The sequence below is a fragment of the Oncorhynchus tshawytscha genome, linkage group LG20, assembly GCF_018296145.1.
Source record: "Oncorhynchus tshawytscha isolate Ot180627B linkage group LG20, Otsh_v2.0, whole genome shotgun sequence".
Taxonomy (NCBI): Eukaryota; Metazoa; Chordata; class Actinopteri; order Salmoniformes; family Salmonidae; genus Oncorhynchus; species Oncorhynchus tshawytscha.
This window is the reverse complement of record NC_056448.1, coordinates 6825537-6850394: the sequence shown is the minus strand read 5'-3', so window position 1 is coordinate 6850394 and position 24858 is coordinate 6825537. Positions and strand designations below refer to the sequence as shown.

At 41.9% G+C, this 24858-nt stretch overlaps 1 protein-coding gene across 2 annotated transcripts; it reads right to left on the bottom strand.

The window, feature by feature from the left end:
• Nucleotides 1-24858, bottom strand: klhl8 (kelch-like family member 8). Of its 2 annotated transcripts, none has more exons than XM_024381026.2 (10): nucleotides 24733-24858; nucleotides 16493-16721; nucleotides 15590-16138; nucleotides 15153-15339; nucleotides 14757-14900; nucleotides 6386-6497; nucleotides 6099-6267; nucleotides 3401-3560; nucleotides 822-1023; nucleotides 1-580 (listed from the first exon to the last, which is right to left on the bottom strand). In XM_024381026.2, the coding sequence occupies exons 2-10, from the start codon at nucleotides 16697-16699 to the stop codon at nucleotides 457-459; spliced, it is 1854 nt and encodes a 617-aa protein (XP_024236794.1). In that variant the 5' UTR covers nucleotides 16700-16721; nucleotides 24733-24858; the 3' UTR covers nucleotides 1-456. The 2 variants fall into 2 exon arrangements, with proteins under 2 accessions (XP_024236794.1, XP_024236793.1); XM_024381025.2 differs by lacking the exon at nucleotides 24733-24858 and adding an exon at nucleotides 24293-24397.

Below are 24858 nucleotides of genomic sequence, written 5' to 3'. Positions count from 1 at the left end.
AACTATTTAATCAATTTTAGAATAAGGCTGTAATGTAACAAAATGTGGAAAAAGTCAAGGGGTCTGAATACTTTCTGAATGCATTGTAAGTACTAACTTGTTGCTCTTAAAATACAAGTTGATATTCAAGGCCTGTTTAATATGATGTCTAAAGCTCAACTATCAGCCATTTTCACTTGATAAAGGTTTTTGAACACCTATAAGTGCCATTTCCTGCAATCTAGAGCAAAAACAGTTGCGGCATATGATAACTTTATTTGTTAAGTATTTTATTTCTCAAAGTGGCGCAGCTAGTTCACAAGGTGGTGCAGCGCTCCTCTTACAATCTTTGGGGAGAACCCTTCAGTCAGTGCTTAAAGGAACAACCACTAGTGCTCCTGTTCAGTGACAGTGTGGTTGAGTGCTTGGGTTGGGTTGGTCTGCTCGTGAAGTTGGTCGGTGTGGTCAGCTCAGGGATCACATGCAGTCCACCACGTTGCTGGAGCCCTGGCCCACGTCTCTGATCTGGCTGATGTGAGAGGAGCAGACAGCCACTCCTGCGCCGGCCCGACAGTGAGACACCGACCCCACCAGCTGCCACCTGAGGAGACACACACAGATCAATATAAACGTCAACATCAGACTAGCTGCTATAAAATGTAGAATTTCCTTTCAACTGTAAAAAAACAAACAGGATACTATAAACAGTGTCCAGTGTACAGGTGGTGGTCTAGTAGGCCAGAGATACTCTTTTATAAAATGGGTTCGCATGATTTAGCTGATCCGATACAACCCATATGTCTCACCTGAACAGAACCTCTTCCCATCCAGCTCCAGCTCACCTGTTCATACGGGGGTCAAAGGCTTCCACTGTGTTGAGGTAGATGTTCCCGTTGTGACCTCCGACCGCAAACACGCAACCCATAACCGTGGCCACACCCACTCCGCCCCGGGGCGTGGTCAGCTCAGAGATGTAGTCCCAGCGACTCAGACGGGGGTCAAAACGCTCCACAGAACTCAGCGGGGAGTTGTCATCAAAACCACCTGACAGCGCAGACAGACCGAAAGACAGAATCAAATACAAGCCTAAGTTGTACTCTTGAAAAGCTGGCTCAGTTGGTAAAGAGTGTGGTGCTAGAAACGCCAAGGTTGTGGGTTGAATTCCCACAGGGATCACAAACATACTAATCTATGCACTCACTGTAAATTGCTTTGAATAACAGAGTCTAAGTCACATATCAATCCACAGTGTGATATCTTGTTTAAGTCTTGAATAGCATTATGCAGTCAGTGAAGCTGCAGACATTCAATAAAGAGCTACTCCATCCACTGAGGTCAATGCATAGACTGAGGTTATCAGTAGCTTTTCCTCCTCCAAACACACCAATGCTGACTCATGCAAACTAGGGTCAGCTAAAAGTCAGGCCAGAGCTCTGAAACAGCTTTAGATGATTCTTCAAATTCAGCAACACAATAAAATTACCCCATCCATATGGATCGCTTTTAATTAGCAACCAACTTGACAAAACAATAACTTTTCTGCCTCCTGTTTCATGTTTACAAGCCAACAACTATTGTGTGTAGTGGTGTGCGAGTGGGGGGGAGCATGTGACCCATAGCAATAAGCAGCCAGTGGAATGATGTGAAGTATGAGAAGAGGTTTTGTTTCCAATGATGTGGTGAATGTGGTCGTTTTACCTACTTTGATTGAATGCACGGATTGTAAGTAGAGGTCGACCAATTAATCGAAACGGCCGATTAATTAGGGCTGATTTCAAGTTCTCACCGATTTGGCCGATTTTCTTTTTTTTACACCTTTATTTAATCTTTATTTGACTAGGCAAGTCAGTTATGAACACATTCTTATTTTCAATGACGGCCTAGGAACGGTGGGTTAACTGCCTCGTTCAGGGGCAGAACGACAGATTTTCACCTTGTCAGCTCGGGGGATTCAATCTTGCAACCTTACAGTTAACTAGCCCAACGCAATAACCACCTGCCTCTCGAGACTGCTTGTTACGTGAATGCAGTAAGCCAAGGTAAGTTGCTAGCTAGCATTAAACTTATAAAAAACAAATCAATCAATCAATCATAATCACTAGTTAACTACACATGGTTGATGATATTACTAGTTTATCTAGCGTGTCCTGCGTTGCATATAATCTGACTGAGCATACAAGAATACAAGTATCTGACTGGGCGGTGGTAGGCAGCAGCAGGCTCGTAAGCATTCATTCAAACAGCACTTTAGTGCGTTTTGCCAGCAGCTCTTAGTTGTGCGTCAAGCATTGCGCTGTTTATGACTTCAAGCCTATCAACTCCCGAGATGAAGCTGGTGTAACCGATGTGAAATAGCTAGCTAGTTAGCGGGGTGCGCGCTAATAGCATTTCAAACGTCACTCACTCTGAGACTTGGAGTGGTTGTTCCCCTTGCTCTGCATGGGTAACGCTGCTTCGAGGGTGGCTGTTGTCGTTGTGTTCCTGGTTCGAGCCCAGGGAGGAGCGAGGAGAGGGACGGAAGCTATACTGTTACACTGGCAATACTAAAGTGCCTATAAGAACTTCCAATAGTCAAAGGTTAATGAAATACAAATGGTATAGAGGGAAATAATCCTATAATTCCTATAATAATTACAACCTAAAACGTCTTACCTGGGAATATTGAAGACTCCTGTTAAAAGGAACCACCAGCTTTCATATGTTCTCATGTTCTGAGCAAGGAACTGAAACATTAGCTTTCTTACATGGCACATATTGCACTTTTACTTTCTTCTCCAACACTTTGTTTTTGCATTATTTAAACGAAATTGAACATGTTTCATTATTTATTTGAGGCTAAATTGATTTTGATGTATTAAGTTAATATATTAAGTTAAAAGAAGTGTTCATTCAGTATTGTTGTAATTGTCATTATTACAAATAAATAAATACTTTTTTATTTATTTTTTAAAAATCGGTCGATTAATCGGTATCGGCTTTTTTGGTCCTCCAATAATCAGTATCGGCGTTGAAAAATCATAATCGGTCGACCTCTATTTGTAAGTCACTCTGGATAAGACTATTGGCTAAACAGTAAACACGTCATCCCCCACAAATTATGCAGCGCCCTCTCAGGCAGATGGGCCAATTAGTGACAATTATTGAACAGGACAGGAGAAGTGCTTGTTCAAAGTACAGAATTCAAGTCGATTACTCTAGCGTCCCCCTTTGGGCAAATCAGTGTACTTTTGTACTACTGCATGATGTATCATTCACTCAAGTTTCATTAATATATATATATATATATATATATAAATATATTTAATCGGGTCAGCTGGTGCCAGATATTGCGTGACTAACGTACATACAGAGACAGATCCATAGTCCCCCCCCCCCACGATTACTAAAATGTAATTGCAGGGGTGCTGAGCCGTGTTCTTACCCACTACATAGAGACACCCGTTCAGCTCGCCGACTCCGTTCCCTGCCCGTCTCTGGCCCATCTCCCTGATCTCTGTCCACTTGTTGAGATGTGGGTCAAACCTCTCCACACTGGATAGAGAGGCCACACCGTCGTTACCGCCCACAGCATACACGTGATTCTGACAGGACAGGAGAGTGTTAACATAAAGGTCTAACTCTGACAGGGGAGGAGAGGATTAACCCATTGAGTTCCACCACGACACCAGTGTGATTTGGACTTCTAACCCCTTTTAAACATTGTGTTTTTGAGCTACAGACTTCTGGGTTGTACCATTGGATTCATCTATTTCTGCTGCATCCATTAGTATGTGTGATTAACTAGGGCTGCGCTAGAGTGGCGTTTGTGAGACAAGGACCTGGGGCCAGGTCAGAATGGTTTGAGCTACACATTAAAAACTACGAAAAGATGCACAAACATGCTCATGTAACTAATGATGCTCACAAGCTACACAAGAGTCGTTAGACGGTAATGGGTTCATCTACATAAAATATCATAGGGAATCCAAGGACATAGTCTAAAATACTTTAATAAGATCACATAGTTGCTGTCAAACTCGTCACTGACTAGTTGTATATTAATCTCCCACTGAGCAAACAATTTCTGTACCTTCATCTATTAGGGTGGACCTTATTTGTTTATTGACATTGGTCAATCAAACTCATTAATGCAACTGTTTATGTCAACTTGTTTTGTGTTCTACTTGAGCCCTGGTTGACCTGAAAAGAAAATGGTAAAACTCTTCATTGTGAGGCTAAATAGAGTAAAAAGGGCATGACATGCAGTTAAATGAAAGTCAGATAAATGAAAAGCAGATTTTTGCTGGGGTCTCTGGACTGATAGGGTTAACTGTTATTATGGCCTGTTATTATGCACACGAACACAGACTTCAAATCACAAACAGCCCGGGGGATAAAATCTCTTTACTCGATGTCAATGATAAAAAAATTGTTATAAAAGCATCTGAGGATGTCATGTGTGATGAGTGTATGTATAAATGTGATGTAACACCTGGGTCGTGTCAACTAGGCACAAAACAGGGAAGAACTATCGGAATGAAAGACACTTGTTTTCTGCTGCACAATGTTTGGAAAAATGTTGCTATGGTGTGCCCTAATGAACACTTGATCCATAATGTACTCAGCAAAAAAAGAAACGTCCTCTCACTGTCAACTGCGTTCATTTTCAGCAAACCTAACGTGTAAATATTTGTATGAACATAACAAGATTAAACAACTGAGACAAAGTCCCACAGACATGTGACGAACAGAAATTGAATAATGTGTCTCTGAACAAAGGGGGGATGGGGGGGGCGAAAATCAAAAGTAGCAGTCAGTTTCTGTTACAGCATTAAGTACTGCAGTGAATCTCCTACTCATGGACTGCACCAGATTTGCCAGTTCTTGTTGTGAGATGTTACCATAATCTTCCACCAAGGCACCTGCAAGTTCCCAGATATTTCTGGGGGGAATGGCCCTAGTCCACAACCTCCGATCCAACAGGTCCCAGACGTGCACAATGGGATTGAGATCCGGGTTCTTCGCTGGCCATGGTAGAACACTGACATTCCTGTCTTGCAGGAAATCACGCACAAAACGAGCAGTATGGCTGGTGGCGTTGTCATGCTGGAGGGTCATGTCAGGATGAGCCTGCCGGAAGGGTACCACATGAGGGAGGAGGATGTCTTCCCTGTAACGCCCAGCGTTGACATTGCCTGCAATGACAACAAGCTCAGTCTGATGATGCTGTGACACACCGCCCCAGACCATGACCAGACCAGACCAGACCTCCACCTCGATTCCGCTCCAGAGTACAGGCCTCGGTGTAACGCTCCTTCCCTTCAACGATAAACGCAAATCCAACCATCACTCCTGGTGAGACAAAACCACAACTCGCCAGTGAAGAGCACTTTTGCCAGTCCTGTCTGGTCCAGCACCAGTGGGATTGTGCCCATAAGCGACTTTGTTGCCGGTGATGTCTGGTGAGGACTTGCCTTACAACAGGCCTTACAAGCCCTCAGTCCAGCCTATTGCCGACTGTCTGAGCACTGATGTAGGGAATGTGCGTTCCTGGTGTAACTCGGGCAGTTGTTGTTGCCATCCTGTACCTGTCCAGCAGGTGTGATGTTCAGATGTACCGATCCGGTGCAGGTGTTGTTACACATGGTTTGCCACTGCGAGGACGATCAGCTGTCCGTCCTGTCTCCCTGTAGTGCTGTCTTAGGCATCTCACAGTACGGACATTGCAATGTATTGCCCTGGCCACATCTGCAGTCCTCATGCCTCCTTGCAGCATGCCTAAGGCACGTTCACGTAGATGAGCATGGACCCTGGGCATCTTTATTTTGCTGTTTTTCAGAGTCCGTAGAAAGGCCTCTCTAGTGTCCCAAGTTTTCATAACTGTGACCTTAATTGCTTACTGTCTGTAAGCTGTTAGTGTCTTCACGACCGTTCCACAGATGCATGTTCATTAATTGTTTATGGTTCAATGAACAAGCATGAGCAACAGTTTAAACCCTTTACAATGAAGATCTGTGAAGTTATTTGGATTTGGATTAATGATCTTTGAAAGACAGGGTCCTGAAAAAGGAGTGTTTCTTTATTTGCTGAGTTTAGTATATGATCAGTCTAGGCAGGTGTCTAGAGTGTCTTGTTCTCACCCCTAAGGCCACAGAGCCCACTCCACCTCTGGGCGTGTTCATGGGTGCCACCGCACTCCAGTGGTCGCTCTCGATGTCGTATCTCTCTACATCGTTGAAACAGGAGTTGTCATCGAGACCACCGATGGCGTAGATAGGACCTTCCAGAGCTGCCAGAGCTATGCCTCTCCTTCACACAGCAATGAAAATAGTTCAGTATGAGTAGTATGAGTGTGAGTATAATTAGGTATCTTTTGGCTGTAAAACTACATTTTTACTTAATTTGCCTTTTGCCAGACATTACATACCTTTTAGTGTTCATGGAAGCTTTCATCATCCACTTGTTGGTGAGAGGATCAAACATCTCCATGTTGCCCAGGTGTTCACTACCATCATGGCCCCCTACTGCATACACTTTACCTGAGGAAGGATATAGTAAATAATGAATTGTTTTATGATCAAAAGCAACTTAGTCATACTTGCATACATTTTACGTACAGGTGGTCCCGGGAAACAAACTCATTATCCCGTTGTTCCAAGCATTATGCTCTAACTTAGCTACAGAGGACCAAGATGAACACAAGGTTAAGGAACACAAGGAATGCTAGGTTAGGACTACTAGACCCTCATAACCCGACTATGCATCCATCCATATAAAACTGAACTCAACTGTGCAGGGGAAACAATCCTAACTATGGAAACCTCTATGGTTTAGGATGTAGAATTGATGGTAGGCTTACTGATCACATTCCAGGACAGGTACTGGTCAATGATTATATCTGGAATACCACAAATCCGACTTCCCTGAAAGTGTTTAAGAAAAGCTTCTAGTGTGGAATGAAACCAAAGAAGAGCTGTAGATGCTTTTCCCCTGTTTTGTTCATAGCCTGAAGCTAGTTTATTTCAAGCGAATAGGCTTTTTAGAGTGGAAGCAAGCTGAACTATCAGTCTCTGTGCTCAGACCATCCCTGGGAGATTCAATAATGCACTCCAAACCTAATGAAGAAACAGACCTACGAGAAAACACACTACTGAACTGAACCAACATGTATCCATCATATGAAGGCTATTCTCTAGGGATGTGCATCTCACCATACAAGCACAATTCGATACACATCTAGATACTGTACATGGGCTCTGATACAATACAGGAACGATATTTTTTATTTTGAAACCATTCGGTGCGATTTGATTAGTGGAACAAATTGATGCGATTCGGTTTGATTAGATGCAAACACATTCCATTCCAAATGAATATTTGATACTGATGGAGCTCAGGAGCTGAGCGGAATCTGTCTGAGCTGAATTCTCTGAGCTTGTGCGCGCTTGTATACTATCCTCGTGGGTATTGAAAATCCCCAAAAGGATACAAAAACAAGGAAGATTCTCCAGGTCCCCAAGTGGACAAAGGCTAGGAGGTACAAAGAGGCACAGACAACAAAAACATGTGGAGTATTAGGAGGGGTTCTGAAAGACACTCACGGGGTTGTCCACTGAAAGTTGAGTAGCAACAACAACTGGAACCTAAAAAGACACCCATCGTGAGCACCTACTAAATTTGCCTAAGAAGAGGCAGATTAAAAATAAAAACCCACACCAAACTTAAGACAGGAAGCAAACCAAAATGGTGGAGCAAAACTAAAACAGGGAAGATCAGACAAAGGCATGCTTGTCTAGAAATCAAATGCAGTTCAATAAATATATTTGATAAAATATTTACTAAGTAAACTAAAGACTAAACAAGTTTAATCAAAAAGCAACAAGAAAAGTAAATAATAACGAGCATATATATATACATATATAGGGGGTACAGAGTCAATGTGCGGGGGTACAGGATAGTCAAGGTAATTTGTAAAGTGACAATGCATAGATAAACAGCGAGTAGCAGCAGTGTAAAAACAAAAGGGGGGTCAATATAGATAGTCCGGGTGGCATTTGATTAGTTGTTCAGCAGTCTTATGGCTTGGGGGTAGAAGCGGTTTACTCAGTAATTTGTTGAATCAACTAGGCAGCAATCACAGCCTCGGGTCATCTTGGGTATGACGCTACAAGCTTGGCACACCTGTATTTGTGCAGTTTCTTCCATTCTTCTCTGCAGATCCTCTCAAGCTCTGTAAGGTTGGATGGGGAGCGTCACTGCACAGGTATTTCCAGGTTTCCAGAGAATTCTTTCGGGTTCAACTCCGGGCTCTGGAGTTGAGACTGAGACCCGAAGCCACTCCAGCGTTGTCTTGGCTGTGTGCTTAGGGTCATTGTCTTGTTGAAAGGTGAACGTTCTCCCCAGTCTATGTACTTTGCGCTGTTCATCTTTCCCTCGATCATGACTAGTCTCAGCCCCTGCCGCTGAAAAACATCCCCATAACATGCTGCCACCACCATGCTTCACCGTAGAGATAGTGCCAGGTTTCCTGCAGACGTGAGGCATGGTATTCATGCAAAATAGATCTATATTGGTTTAATCAGACCAGAGAATCTTGTTTCTCATGGCCTGAGAGTCTTTAGGTGCCTTTTGGCAAAGTTCAAGTGGGCTGTCATGTGCCTTTTACTGAGGAGTGGCTTCAGTCTGACCACTCTACCATAAAAGCCTGATTTGGTGGAGTGCTGCAGAGATAGTTGTCCTTCTGGAAGGTTCTCCCATCTCCACAGAGGAACTCTGGAGCTTTGTCAGAGTGACTATGAGGGTCAGGGAGGTGACCAAGAACGAGGCCCTTCTCCCCCGACTGCCCAGTTTGGCCGGGCGGCCAGCTCTAGGAAAAGTCTTCCATTTAAGAATGACGGAGGCTCCTGTGTTCTTGGGGATCTTCAATGCTGTAGGAATGTTTTGGCGCCCTTCCGCAGGTCTGTGCATTGACCCAATCCTGTCTCGGAGTTCTAGGAACAATTTCTTCGACCTCATGGCTTGGTTTTTGCTGACATGCACTGTCAACTGTGGGACCTTATATAGACAGGTGTGTGCCTTTCCAAATCATGTGCAATCAATTGAATTTACCACAGCTAGACTCCAAACAAGTAGTAGAAATATCAAGGATGATCAACGGAAACAGGATGCATCTGAGCTCAATTTTGAGTCTAATCTGCATAAGGCATTTGTTTTTATTTTTAAAACATTTGCAAAACATCTTTAAAATCATTTTTACTTTGTCATTATGGTGTATTGTGCATAGATTCAGGGCAAACAAAATACGTAATACATTTTAGAATAATGCTGTAACATAACAAACTGTGGAAAAAAGCGGTCTGAAAGGCCACTCACCTCTTCACTGTCGACGTTGAGACTGGTGTTTTGCGGATACTATTTATAATGAAGCTGCCAGTTGAGGACTTGTGAGGAGCCTGTTTCTCAAACTAGAGACTCTAAAGTACTTGTACTCTTGCTCAGTTGTGCACCGGTTAGAGCCAGTTTGAGCTGTTCTGTGACGGGAGAAGTGCACAGCATTGTACGAGAATATCAGATTCTTGGCAATTTTTCGCATTGGAATGGCCTTCATTTCTCAGAACAAGAATAGACTGACAAGTTTCAGAAGAAAAGTCTTTGTTTCTGGCCATTTTGAGACTAATTGAACCCACAAATGATAATGCTCCAGATACTCAACTAGTCTAAAGAAGGCCAGTTTTATTGCTTCGTTAGTCAGAACAACAGTTTTCAGCTGTGCTAACATAATTGCAAAAGGGTTTTCTAATGATCAATTAGCCTTTTAAAATTATACACTTGGATTAGCTAACAACGTGCCATTGGAACACAGGAGTGATGGTTGCTGATAATGGGCATCTGTACGCCTATGTAGATATTACATTAAAAAATCTGCTGTTTCCAGCTACAATAGTCATTTACAACATTAACCTCTCTGGGATAGGCGGGATGCAAATATCTCACCTGGCCAATTGCCAGGAAAAATGCAGAGCGCCCCCCAAATTTTTTTTTTTTTTTTAAATCATTAAATCATATATGTACAATACCAAATTAAAGCTACACTCGTTGTGAATCCAGCCGACATGTCAGATTTCAAAAAGGCTTTTCGGCGAAAGCATAAGAAGCTATTGTCTGATGATAGCACAACCGTAAACAAAGAGACAATAACATATTTCGACCCTGCAGGCACCAAACAAAATGCAGAAATAAAATATAAAATCATGCCTTACCTTTGACGAGCTTCTTTTGTGGGCACTCCAATAGGTCCCATAAACATCACAAGTGGTCCTTTTGTTCGATTAATTCCGTCCATATATATCCAAAATGTAAATTTATTTGGCCCGTTTGAGCCAGAAAAAAACAGCTTCCAATTTGCGCAACGTCACTACAAAATATCTCAAAAGTTACCTGTAAACTTTGCCAAAACATTTCAAACTACTTTTGTAATACAACTTTAGGTATTTTTTAACAATGTCTACACTGACAGTTTTACAATCCAGGGTTACTCCTCAACTTGCTCAACTTCCACATGATTTATTACAAGATTTATGAGGTTTAGTGAATGATATGTCCCAAATACAATGCTTTTAGTTTTTGAAATATTTACGACTTATTCCTTGCCACCCATTATGGAACTAAGTGCAGCTCTGTTAACTTCTTATGGCTGGGGGGCAGTATTGAGTAGCTTGGATGAATAAGTTGCCCAAAGTAAATGGCCTGCTCCTCAGTCTCAGTTGCTAATATATGCATATTGCATATGCATAATATATGCGTATTGGATAGACAACTCTCTAAAGTTTCTAAAACTGTTTGAATGATGTCTGGAATAGTGAGTGTAACAGAACTCATATGGCAGGCAAAATCCTGAGTTGAAATCAAAACAGGAAGTGAGAAATCTGAGCTTTGTATGTATTCAGAGTCCCCAATGAAATCCCCAATGAGTCCCCAATGAAATCCCCTTGAGATATTGATGTTGCACTGCCTTGGGGTTCCACTAGATGTCAACCAATAATATACATTTTAATGAGACTTCTATGGTGTTGTGGGAGTGAATGAGAGCAGTATGCATCAGGTGTCTATCAAGCGGCCATTTTCTGATCACGCTTATTCCTCATGGTACCCACTTGCTTACCATTACTCATGATGACAAGAAGGAATTCTCCGGTTGGAACTTTATTGAAGCTATATGTTAAAAACATCCTAATGATTGATTCTGCAACTTAGTTTGAAATGTTTCTTCGACCTGTAATATAACTTTTTGTCCAATGTAACGCTGACCAGAATGAGCGTTTGTCTATATGTATACCAAACGCGCGAACAAAAGGTATTTGGACATAAATAACGGACATTATCGAACAAAACAAACATTTATTGTGGACCTGGGATTCCTGGAGTGCTTTCTGATGTAGATCAAAGGTAAGGGAATATTTATGTAATTTCCTGCTTATGTTGACGTCAACATGGCGGCTATTGTGACAAATATTTCTGACCGCCGTCTCAGATTATTGCATGGCTGGCTTATTCCGTAAAGTTTTTTTAAAATCAGACACAGCGGTTGCATTAAGGAGAGGTATATCTATAATTCCATGTGTATTATCATCTACATTTATGATGAGTATTTCTGTTGAATGATGTGGCTATGCAAAATCACTCGATGTTTTTGGAACTAGTGAATGTAATGCACCAATGTAAACTCATATTTTTATAAATATGAACTTTATCAAACAAAACATGTATTGTGTAACATGAAGTCCTATTAGTGTCATTTTGTGGTGCTTTTGCTGCAAAGCATATTTGAAATCGGACACAATGAGAATACGAGAATAGCTTTAAAATGGTATGAGATACATGTATGTTTGAGGAATTTTAATTATGAGATTTTTGATGTTTTGAAAATGGCGCCCTACACTTTGACTGGCTGTTGTCATATCGCTCCCGTTAACAGGATTGCAGCCATAAGAAGTTAAGCTCCCTCCCTCGTCATGTCGTTGTGTAGCAAGTTGCCATATGCTGTGTCAGTCTGCCAGGGACCTTCTCCTAATGTGTATGTTTATTCTGTGTTATCATTTAGTTCATAATTAAACCAATTTGTGTAGTACTGAATCATAAGTAAGGCTGGGGATTTTGCAGATGCAGGAGTTTAAGACTGTTCAGAATATGATTAATACGTTTTTTATGGATGTAATAAGTAAAGACATTTAGAGTTTAATTCAGCAGATGGTAAGATGATTACTATTTTAACCTTTCTAGTGCAGGCGTTCCGCTAGCGGAACTCCTTGACAACATTCTGCTGAAAACGCAGTGCGCGAAATTCAAAAATATTTTTATGAAATATTTAACTTTCACACATTAACAAGTCCAATACAGCAAATGAAAGATAAACATCTTGTTAATCTACCCATCATGTCTGATTTAAAAAAATGCTTTACAGCGAAAGCACAACATTGGATTATGTTAGGTCATAGCCAAGTTAAAAAAAACACAGCCATTTTCCAGCCAAAAAGCAGAAATATAGATAAAATGAATCACTAACCTTTGATGATCTTTATCAGATGACACTCATAGGACATCATGTTACACAATGCATGTATGTTTTGTTCGATAATGTGCATATTTATATCCAAAAATCTCAGGTTTACATTGGCGCCTTACATGCAGTAATGTTTTGATTCCAAAACATCCGGTGATTTTGCAGAAATACTCATAATAAACATTGATAAAAGATACAGCTGTTATTCACAGAATTAAAGATGGACTTCTCCTTAACTTGTTCACGCTACCACGTTCCCCTAGGGCACCCCCCCCACGCTCAACTCAAAAGATGGCGCACAGAATGCAAAAATATTCTTAGAAATATTTAACCTCCACACATTAATTAACCTCTTAAGCCCACCCGACACGCAGACGTCTCATCTAGCCATCAGCAAATGCAAATGCGCTACGCCAAATGCTAATAGCACTCGTTAAAACTCAAACGTTCATTAAAACACACATGCAGGGTACTGAATTAAAGCTACACTCGTTGTGAATCTAGCCAACAAGTCAGATTATTAAAATGCTTTTCGGCGAAAGCATGAGAAGCTATTATCTGATAGCATGCAACACCCCGAAATACCTGAAGGCGACGTAAACAAAAGAATTAGCGTAGCCGGCGCTACACAAATAGCAGAAATAAAATATAAAACATTCATTACCTTTGACAAGCTTCTTTGTTGGCACTCCTATATGTCCCATAAACATCACTATTGGGTCTTTTTTTCGATTAAATCGGTCCATATATACCCAAAATATCCATCTATGGAAACTGTGATTCAGAAAAAAATGATTCAGTTTCAAAACGCAACGTCATTTTTTTAAATTAAAAAAGTCGACGATAAACTTTCACAAAACACTTCGAAATACTTTTGTAATCCAACTTTAGGTATTAGTAAACGTTAATAATCTATCAAATTGATCACGGGGCGATGTGTATTCAATAGCTCCAAGTCTTCAAATCATGTTCGGAAATCTCTCTTCCAAAACTTCCTGTCGGAGACCAGAAGGAATGGGCTCTCTCTAACTCGTTTGACCAAGAAACAACGTCCAGGCAATTGACAAGAATGGCGACATCGTGTGGAAGCTGTAGGACTTGCAATCTCAGCCCCATTTAATTTGGTGTCCAATAGACAATACATGCAAGTGGCGCATTGATATTTTTTCCAGTTTTCAGTGATCAGTTTTTCTTGCGCTTTTCGATGAAACACACGCTCTGTTATAGTCACAGCCGTGATTTAACCAGTTTTAGAAACGTGAGTGTTTTCTATCCACACATACTAATCATATGCATATACTATATTCCTGGCATGAGTAGCAGGACGCTGAAATGTTGCGCGATTTTTAACAGAATGTTCGAAAAAGTAGGGGTAGGCAGTCAAAAAGCCCCAATCAGCAGCTAGATGTACAATCAGCAAGATGTGAGATGTGTCCACTCCAGTAGCCTACACAGCATATTGGTAACAATGACTCAGCAAATTACATGGGTTATCCCTCAATTAATAAAGCCCATGATTTAATATTGCAAACGCCATTTTACAAACATCTGAATGCTAAAAGTGCCGCGCAGACATAGCCTACAAATATTTGAAAAATGGATAGGGTAGGCCTACCTCTCGTTGGCACAAGCAGCTGCATCTCCCACACTGTGCAAACAGTTGTTATCTGACTTGTAGATCAATGTCATACGCAGTTACATGCATAAAAGTTCAATAAGCTGAAGGAGGACGCTTCAATTCAAAAATTAGTATTTTTGGAATAAGGCAGAAAAAAAAGAATGAGTAAAAAACATTAGTGAACCAGCAATTCGTAACATTGTAATCGGTTGTCATTTGGATCAGTTTTGGCTCCCGCATACTGATGCACTTGCATCTTAAAAAATTGAACTGGGGACCGATGTGTATAGGTGAGTCGCTGCATCCATGTTCTCCCAACACCATACACATCACATCACTGTGTCCATCTAATTAAGGCGTCAGAGCATGGACAATGCCATTGAGGCCTTCTCCAATTTCTTCTTCACAAGTGTAATTCATTGGCTGATCCCTCTTGATGACCCAGTTGGAGTCATTTGATCCTTCCTTAACCCATTGGAAGTCCCACCCTGTTGACTCCTTCAAAATGATGAAAGTCCTCAATGGCGCTACCCATGCTAAAACGGGATTTTGGCCACTAGAGTCCTATATCCATCTATTCACCATCTCTCCTTTCACCTTTCTCATCCCTCCATCTCTCACCTCCTACAGAAATTACTCCAACATGGCGTCTCCTGCTGTTCATCTCAGGCCCGAAGAACCAACTGTTCTTGCTGATGGAGTAACACTCGATGCTGCGGAACGGGTCACCAGAACCTCCCCGGCCACCAACACAGAACAATACACCTGAGGAGAGTTGGGGGAAAAGGTCAGAGCAGGACCAGTGAAAAAAACAACACTGCAATGCCAGCTCAACATATAAATATACACTCAGAGGAATCAAAAGGTTTTGTTATTTGTCAGGCTCGTAATAAATACAAGTGACATGAAGAATTGCAGGAATTCCAGCTTTTTCTTGATCATTGTTCTGCATTGTACAAGCTCAACCCTATTACGTAGCTGATTGCTTAATAGTTGGACAGACAACCAGTCTGTTACCTGCAGTATGTTTCCTAGGTGTGGTGCGGACTGAGTACTCAAAGTCAGGCACCATCTTGTTGCTGAGGTGCAGGTGATAGTTCCTGGCCTCATCCAGCAGATCCCGGCAGCTCAGATTTCTTTTGATCATCTCCTCCTTGGCCACCGTGCCTGTCAGGAAGTCTACTGGGAGCAGGGGGAGGCGCACCTACAGGACACACATATATACCACAGAGTTAACATACACTCGGACATAAAACACAGAAGCACCTGCAGGGCAGCCGGGTAACACAGCACAGATTCAAACACCACACACAGGAGTAGTGGTAATGCAAAAACTCCATAAACAGACAACAAAGTCAATGTACACACAGAAACACATAAGCACCAACAAGCATACCTACATCTGAGAATTCATTAAAATGCAAAGACTGAGATGTGTGCGACTACTATCGGACCTGAGTCATGATCTGGTCCAGCCAGGCCTCATGGTGCTGGGGGTTGGCCTTCAGCCACTTGACAGCAGCATTGTAAACCTGTGTCTCAGAGTGGATGTTCAGTTCGCTGGAGGACAGCAGGGTTCTCAGGTGCTGAGGCGACACGCACAGGAAGTCCTCACAGTTCACCACCTCCCGGAAGTGCTCGCAAGCATAACGGTCCGCCATGTCCATCAGGTCGACGCGGTTGTGGCTCTCGGCAAAGGTGCGGACAGCCAGACAGTTGGAGGGGTGGAAGTGTGCCTTCATGTACTCACAGCAGGCCCTGGCGACCAGCTCCACCTGCAGAATACAGGCTGCATAGAGAAGAGGCTGCACGTTGTCCACTGTCAGGGTCAGGCGGGAGGAGTAGGCAAAACGCACCAGGTCGTGGATGGCATCTCCGTCAAAGTCCTTGATCTCTATCAGGTCCTGTTTGGCCTCTGACATCTCAGACAAGAACATGGCCCTGAAGTAAGGGATGACACAGGCCAGCACCAGCTTGTGGCATGGTATCAGCCTGCTTCCCACCTGAACACGGTGAGAACAGAGAGAAAGACAGGGAGAGGGAGGGAGAAAGGACAGAAACAAGTTAATGTCAGCTCAAAAGTTATTAATTCCCTGAGCTATTCATTCCAAAAGCTTTAGTTGGTTCAATTGAGCCTTTAAAAAAAAAAAAAAAGAGACGAGGGCTTTCACCAACTATTCAACGATTCAAACTAATTCAATTCAATAGGCCTAACTGGTCTCCATTACAAAAACAGACATGAAAAGGCTTTGTCGTCACACATGACACTTCAGTTTCATGTTTACTTACTTTTCCTACCATGATATGGCTAACTGAGAATGAAGAGTATTGTGACAACAGGGCCATACTTTGCCTACCTTCAGTGTAACATCACAGAGCTCCCCCACTTCGTAGAACTGGCGCAAAGAGTTGTGGAAGCCCTTCCATGCCTCGTGGGCCTCAAAGACAAAAGATCCATCTGGCTCAGAGTCTCCATCAGGCCTGGTGGTGCTCTGAAGCTTCTCCTTCTCCTGCTTGAGCTTATGCTGCTTGGCATGTTCCGGCACCATATCACCTGGGGCCATCACCGTCTACAGGGAGCCAAACCTAGGGAAGAGAGGTCAAAACGAATGGGAGATTCATATTTTTCATATTGTATCAAACAATAAATCTGTCATTTACATGTTAAAGGACCCATGAGCACTGTCATGACTTGACTATCATTAATGTGATGAATGCTATTTATCGAATCGTTATCTGTTTAATTGTTATTAGATTAAATAGAGCCCTCAGCTGGCCACTTACGCAATGTAGTCGTTTACGCTCATTCTTCAACATAAAGGCGTGAAACTACGTCAAAATGTTGTAGACACTTTTGGGAATACGTAGAAAAAGAAATCTGGTTGATATACCTTTCAATGGCCAATAGGGGTGCATAGGAACACAACGGTTTCAAAACATGAGTCACTTCCTGATTGGATTTTTCTTAGGCTTTCGCCTGCAATATCAGTTCTGTTATACTCACAGACAATATTTTTAGTTTTGGAAACTTTAGAGTGTTTATCCTAAGCTTTCAATTATATGCATATTCTAGCATCTGGTCCTGAGAAATAGGATGGTTACTCTGGGAATGTTATTTTTCCAAAAATGAAAATAGTGCCCCCTAGCTTCAAGAGGTTAATTGCCTCGTTCAGGGGCAGAAGACAGATTTTCCCCTTGTCAGCTTGGGGATCCAATCTTGCAACAAGTTAACTAGTCCAAAGCAATAACGACCTGCCTCTCTCTCGTTGCACAAAACAAGGAGACTGCCTGCTACGTGAATGCACTAAGTCAAGTTAAGTTGCTAGCTAGCATTAAACTTATCTTATAAAAAACAATCAATCATAATCACTAGTTAACTACACATGGTTGATGATATTATTAGATATTATCTAGAGATAATTTTGTACCCGTTTCCTCCAGCACCTTCAGTGTTTAATTCGTGTTATTAGTTGAAGCAGACTGTGTTTGTCTATTGTTGTGACCTAGATGAAGTTCAGATCAAATTTGAATACCAATTGATGTAGAAATCTAGGTATTTCCAAAGGGTTCACATACCTTTTCTTGCTACTGTACGTTAATAGAAACATCCTATTTTCCTAACAAACTTAACATTGGTGAATTCCTAACATTGGTGAATTCTTAACATTCCTAGCAAACTTAACATTGGTGAATATTTGAATTTTGTATGAACATAACAAGATTCAACAACTGAGACAAACTGAACAAGTTCCACAGTCATGTGACGAACAAAAATGGAATAAAGTGTCCCTGAACAGGGGGGGGGGGCAAAATTAAAAGTAACTGTCAGTATCTGCTGCATTAAGTACTGCAGTGCATCTCCTCCTGATGGATTGCACCAGATTTGCCAGTTCTTGCTGTGAGATGTTACCACACTCTTCCACCAAGGCACCTGCCAGTTCCCGGACATTTCTGGGGAACGCACAGCGTTGAGATCGCCTGCAGTGACAACGAGCTCAGTCCGATGATGTGACACACCACCCCAGACCATGTGGTACCCTTCACCTCCAAATCGATCCCGCTCCAGAGTACAGGCCTCGGTGTAACGCTCATTCCTTCGACGATAAACGCAAATCAGACAATAACCCCTGGTGAGACAAGAACTCGACTCGTCAGTCAAGAGCACTTTTTGACAGTGCTGTCCAGCGGAGTTGGATTTGTGCCCATAGGCGACGTTGTTGCCGGTGATGTCTGGTGAAGACCTGCCTTACAACAGGCCTACAAGCCCTCAGTCCAGCCTCTCTCAGCCTATTGCGGACAGTCTGAGCACTGATGGAGGGATTGTGCGTTCCTGGTGTAACTCGGACAGTTGTTGTTGCCATCCTGTACTTGTCCCGCAGGTGTGATGTTCAGATGTACTGATCCTGTGCAGGTGTTGTTCCATGTGGTCTGCCACTGCGAGGATGATCAGCTGTGTCCTGTCTCCCTGTAGTGCTGTCTTAGGAGTCTCAGTATGGACATTGCAATTTCTTGCCCTGGCCACATCTGCAGTCCTGATACCTCCTTGCAGCCTGCCTAAGGCACGTTCACGCAGATGAGCAGGGACCCTGGGCATCTTTCTTTTGGTGTTTTTCATTCAGTAGAAAGGCCTCTCTAGTGTCCTAAGTTTTCATAACTGTGACCTTAATTGCTTACCGTCTGCAAGTTGTTAGTGTCTTCACGACCGTTCAACAGGTGCATGTTCATTAATTGTTTATGGTTCATTGAACAAGTATGAGAAACAGTGTTTAAACCCTTTACAATTAAGATCTGTGAAGTTATTTGGATTTTTACAAAATATCTGTGAAATACAGGGTCCTGAAAAAGGGATGTTTCTTTTTTTCTGAGTTTAGGTATGCACGTCAGCTTTCACATCGGTTTTGCACATCGGCATTAATAAACTAGACAACATCGGCCGATACCGATGTTGGCATTTCTAGCTAATGTCGGATGCTTCCGATATATCATGCATCCCTAATCATTAGTTATAAAAGAGACATTAGGGGTGCCATGATGAAGCTTGGGAGGGGCTGAGTGCAGTGAAAATGGTCACGTGGCAATACTGATAAGGGGAGGAACCGTTATCACTCAGCCCCCTCCCTAGCAATAATGATGCAATGTTTAGCGATAAAGAGTAAACTCCACCCAAAGTGGCATATGTATACTTTCACGGGTGAACCATGTCTTTGTCTAATGCAGCTGTATTGACCCTCTGGGAAGAAGAAACTTGGTTTGAGCTTTCAATGTGTCAGAGTTTTTACTCTGAGAATTAGAACCTAACAGAGCGTTGGGCCAGTAACCCAAAAGGATGCTGGATCAAATCCCCGAGCTGACAAGGTAAAATAAAATGTTGTTCTGCCCCTGAAAGAGGCAGTTAACCCACTGTAGGCCGTCATTGTAAATACGAATTAGTCCTTAACTGACTTGCCTAGTAAAATAAATGGTTAAATAAATAAAAATACAGAAAATAAATGTTTAGGTGGCCATGATGGCATGAGGCCCAGATTGGGAATTTAGCCAGGACACCGGGGTTAGCACCCCTACTTTTACAATAAGAACCATCGTCACTAAAGATCACACAGAGAGCCAGGACACCCGTTTAACATCCCATCCAAACGACGGCACCCAAAACAGGTCAATGTCCCCAATCACTGCCCTGGGGGATTGGGATATTTGTTTTAGACCGGAGGATATAGTTCCTCCTACTGGTCCTCCAACACCACTTCCAGTAGCATCTGATCTCCCATCCAGGGCCAGACCAGGACCAACCCTGCTTAGCTTCCCAGGCAAGCCAGCAGTGGGATGCAGGGTGGCATGCTTCTGGCTCCACCTCGATAATCACTCATCCTCGGTGTGAATGAGCAATGGCCTTTAGGCTACAAGTTCCATGCGCTCATTTCTTTAGCTGCCAATGGACCAGTGTATCGATGTGTCCATATGGTAGAGGCTGGTGATCCCCGCATTAGACTTTTAGATTACCATTTTAATTCAGATTTTTATTATTACCCACATGACAATGATTGACAAATAAAAACTATTATTGAAATTAAACTGTTCCATGAAAATGTGCATATGAAAAGAACTGGCACACAGAACAGTAGAATAAATTTAAACTCACGCACCGCTTATTAAGTCTTTATGAAAATAAAAATAGTTTCCACGGTTGGATTTTGCCTACAAGCTACTTTGAAGCAAGGTAAGACATGCCTCATAACATGAAATAAAACATTCAAGTTTCAAACAATTAAGAATGATCTCAAAATGCATACTGCCTCCAGCTCACATTGTAGTGGTGGGTGACGCACTAATAGCTTGTTGCATGCACTTGAATGGGACATGATGACTAACAAAAATACACAGACCAATTTAACTCCACTAAATTATGCAAATTAGAACAATCAACATGATGGTATTTAAGTCACCTGGTATTCTATTAATGAATAAAAAGCATTATTTTGCAATAGTATTTTCTTTCCTCCCAGTACTTTTGGCCGGCAACAGTTTTACTTAAACAGTCCGAAAGCCGGCAAATTGCAGGCTAAATTGCCGGCTAACTGACATCCTGGCTGACACCCCATTATTTCTGCAGACATCGTTGAATCTTTAATTGGAAAACGTGGTCAGAGAGAGATTTTACAGAAATTGTGTTACCACATTTTGCGTGAGACAGTTTTTCCAGTAAATGTGTTTTTGTAAAATGTAAATTGTTAAAAGTAGTCCTTGTGCATGGAGTTGTATGGTTTGTTGAACTTTGAAATCAATAGTTTTTGTTTGGTATACATTTTAAAAGTGAACAATCTGAGTTTCAGCACAATTCTGTTACTATCGAATTTCCCTATCAGGACAATTCAAAAAGTTTGTGAGAAGGTAGAGGACTTTAGAACAGTACATTTGGCCTACAGCCAACCAAATGCTCAAGTTGAGTCTGTTCTGTTCTCTCCCTCACAAGTGCACACTCAATGGAAAAAAAGAGGTCAGGCTAATTCTCACAGGAGGCTCAATGTATGATGACACTGTTGGCAATAGAGAGATGTAGGACAGATGCCATTGAGCCCCAGCCCAGGGTGGAGGTCTCTCTCCTGCCAAATATGGCACAGCTTGAAAATGGAGCATCACAAACGAGAACACATTTCCACCCACACTTGACAGATTATGTGGCCTCTAGTGAGCTTTCTAGCACTGAATAGATTCCATGTGACAACACCCCCCGCCTCAGTATTTTACCGAGCTCTAAAAAGGGCAGAAGACATATACTGCAGAGATAATGTGGTCAAAGGGCACCCGAGTGGCAGAGTGGTCTAAGGCACTGCATCTCAGCGTTAAATGTGTCACTACAGACACCCTGGTATGAATCAAGGCTGTATCACAACCGGCCGTGATTGGAAGTCCCATAGGGCAGTGCACAATTGGCCCAGCGTCATCCGGGTTTGGCTGATGTAAGCCGTCATTATAAATAAGCATGTGTTCTTAACTGACTTGCCTAGTTAAATAAAATACAAATTTAAAGGCTCTTTATTTCCTTGACAACTCATTAAATATAGAAACCATCCCATCTAAGTCTGTCTAAAAGACATATACTGAAAACTGTAGGCAATGAGTGTATTGAAAATTACATACAGTACCAGTCAAAAGTATGGACACCTACTCGTTCAAGGTTTTTTTTTTCTTTACTATTTTCTACATTACATAATAAAATTAATGGAACCATGTAGCAACCAAAGAAAGAGTATTTTATATTTGAGAGTTGCCACCCTTTGCCTTGATGACAGTTTTGCACACACTTGGCATTCTCTCAACCAGCTTCATGAGGTAGTCACCTGGAATGCATTTCAATTAACAGGTGTGCCCTGTTAAAAGTTAATTTGTGGAATTTCCTTCTTAATGCATTTGAGCCAATCAGGGTGATATACAGAGGATTGATCTATTTGGTAAAAAACCAAGTCCATATTAGGTCAAGAACAGCTCAAATAAGCAAAGAGAAACAACAGGCCATCAATACTTTAAGACATGAAGGTAAGCCAATCCGGAAAATCTCAAGAACTTTGTAAGTTTCTTCAAGTGCAGTCGCAAAAACCATCAAGCGCTATGATGAAACTGGCTCTCATGAAGACAACCACTGGAAGGGAAGAGTTACCTTTGCTACAGAGGATAAGTTTATTAGAGTTACCAGCCTCAGATTACAGCCCAAATAAACACTTCAGAGTTCAAGTAACAGACATCTCAACATCAACTGTTCAGAGGAGACTGCGTGAATGAGGCCTTTATGGTCAAATTGCTGCAAAGAAACCACTACAAAAAGGACACCAATAAGAAGAGACTTGCTTGGGCCAAGAAACACAAGCAATGGACATTAGACCGGTGGAAATCTGTCAAAATGTGAGATTTTTGCTTCCAACCGGTGTCTTTGTGAGACACAGAGTAGACGAACTGCATGTGTGGTTCCCACCGTGAAGCATGGAGGTGGTGGTGTGATGGTGGTTTGCTGGTGACACTGTCAGTGATTTATTTAGAATTCAAGGCACACTTAACCAGCATGGCTACCACAGCATTCTGCAGGGATACACCATCCCATCTGGTTTGCGCTTAGTGGGACTATAATACGTTTTTCAACAGGACAATGACCCAACACACCTCCAGGCTGTGTAAGGGCTATTTTACCAAGAGTGACGAGTGCTGCATCAGATGACCTGGCCTCCACAATCACCCAACCTCAACCCAATTGAGATGGATTGGGATGAGTTGGACCGCAGAGTGAAAGAAAAGCAGCCAACAAACACTCAGCATTTATAGGAACTCCTTCAAGACTATTGGAAAAGCATTCCAGGTAAAGCTGGTTCAGAGAATGCCAAGTGTGCAAAGCTGTCATCAAGGCAAAGGATGGCTACTAAAAAAAATCTAAAATCTAACAATATATTTAGATTTGTTTAACAGTTTTTTGGTTACGACATGATTCCATGTGTTATTTCATTTCATTCTACAATGTACAAAATAGTAAAAATAAAGAAAAGCCCTTGAATGAGCAGGTGTGTCCAAACTTTTGACTGGTACTGTGAATTAACTGACTAGGGTTGAAAGCAAGTGCACTGCACCCATACCCTTATTAAAATTCAGTCCACCAACAGTTGGGGTTTTCTATCCGTGTGTGAGAGAGAGACAAGGCTCATTGCCAACTGTTTGACAGTGTGCCAGCTTTGAATCAGGGATTTCCACTGTGCAAAGTGACATGTGTAGCCATGAGACACACAAAGCAAACACGCCACCATATCAACCTACTTTTGTCATATCTAATTACTTAATCTACTTGCCAGAACTGAAAAAGGACATCTTCAGTTTTTAGAGCCATGTTTCTCTGTGAGTCTCTCTGCAATAGGTTAATTAGGCTGCCCAGTCTCATCCACCATGATGTTACTAAGCAGATGTGTCCCATTGCCATGTGTTAAAGTTACCCTGACCCATCGAACAATAAATATCTCTCTGAATGAGGTTGAAGACTGAATAAGTAAAAAACAGCACTGTTGTTACAGTATGACCGTATGTTCAGTGACACATGGCCAGAGAGCAATTACAGCAAATCTCAGGGCTTATGGACAAATGGCATTGAGAAGGTAAAGTTGACCTTCTGGACAACCAACACCTTGCTTACTATGCCAGTTAGTCTTTGGCAACCAACCAAACCATAGCTAGCAAACTATCCACCTGCTCCATATGTATGTGTTTAACCAAATAAGCTCACCTAGTTATGTTTATTGTTACGCTAGCTAACATGCTAATACTAGCTAGGTGAATAGGATGCTAGAGCAAACTAGCTAGCAAACGTTACCTTCATTGGCTAGCTAACTTTACAGGTTGCAAGCGTCTAACGTTAGATGTCAGAAAGTCTGCGTCTCTCTTATTTTGCAAGTAAGTCCGTAGTAGTATGGGAAACTTAAAATAGTTAGCTATTGCCGTATATTTTTGCTAGCTAACAACAAGGAAAGTTAGCCAACGTTAGCTTGCTAGCTGACAATATCCTGAACTTGTTGACATCAAATCACGAATGCAAGAAGTGGAGGAAACGAATTAATGCCAGCCTTGCTGCACATTTAATACATGGAAACTTTGAGACAATCTACATGAAACAAATGTATTTTTTCTGTTACCTCAGCTTGTACAAATCCATGCACACTTCAATCCAATTGCATTTCTTGCAGTGGAGAAATAACCAATTCGATTCGTTTTGGCAAAGATGTTGTAATTTGCAGTGCTTTATGGGAGATGTGGTCGACTTCCAGCACAGCGCAGTTGTCATCATATGAAACATGTTAACATTGTAAGATACAGTAAATAATATATGCGTTATCTATTACTTCAGAAAAGTACATCTTATAAATTAAACACATACACCGCATTACATTTCTTTTTAGTTTGGATATTGGTTTGATATTCGGAGTTTGCTCGTAAATACTTATTCTAGAAAGGTCCTAGACAGGGCCGGTCCTGGACATTCTGCCGCCCTAGGCAAGACAAAAGTATGCAAACCCCTACCCCACACAAAATAGAAGTTTCAGGAAATAATGGAGAGAGATATAGACATTCTTACCATATTTCTCAGTGTCAAACTAGAGTGTCTTGTTTTTAAATAATTACATCGTAGACATCCTAATGAATTTAAGCATGGCACTTTCAAAAGTGAACTTTCCACCCAGACAGAGGCTCTACTGACGCA

Excerpts from the sequence above, each read along its gene's own strand:
- klhl8 (XM_024381026.2), bottom strand. The coding sequence starts at position 16,699 with ATGGCCCCAGGTGATATGGTGCCGGAACATGCCAAGCAGCATAAGCTC. Across the intron at positions 14,901-15,152 it reads ACCTAGGAAACATACTGCAG|GTGTATTGTTCTGTGTTGGT; the intron begins GTAACAGACTGG and ends AACTCTCCTCAG. Across the intron at positions 581-821 it reads TTTGACCCCCGTATGAACAG|GTGGCAGCTGGTGGGGTCGG; the intron begins GTGAGCTGGAGC and ends GTGTCTCCTCAG.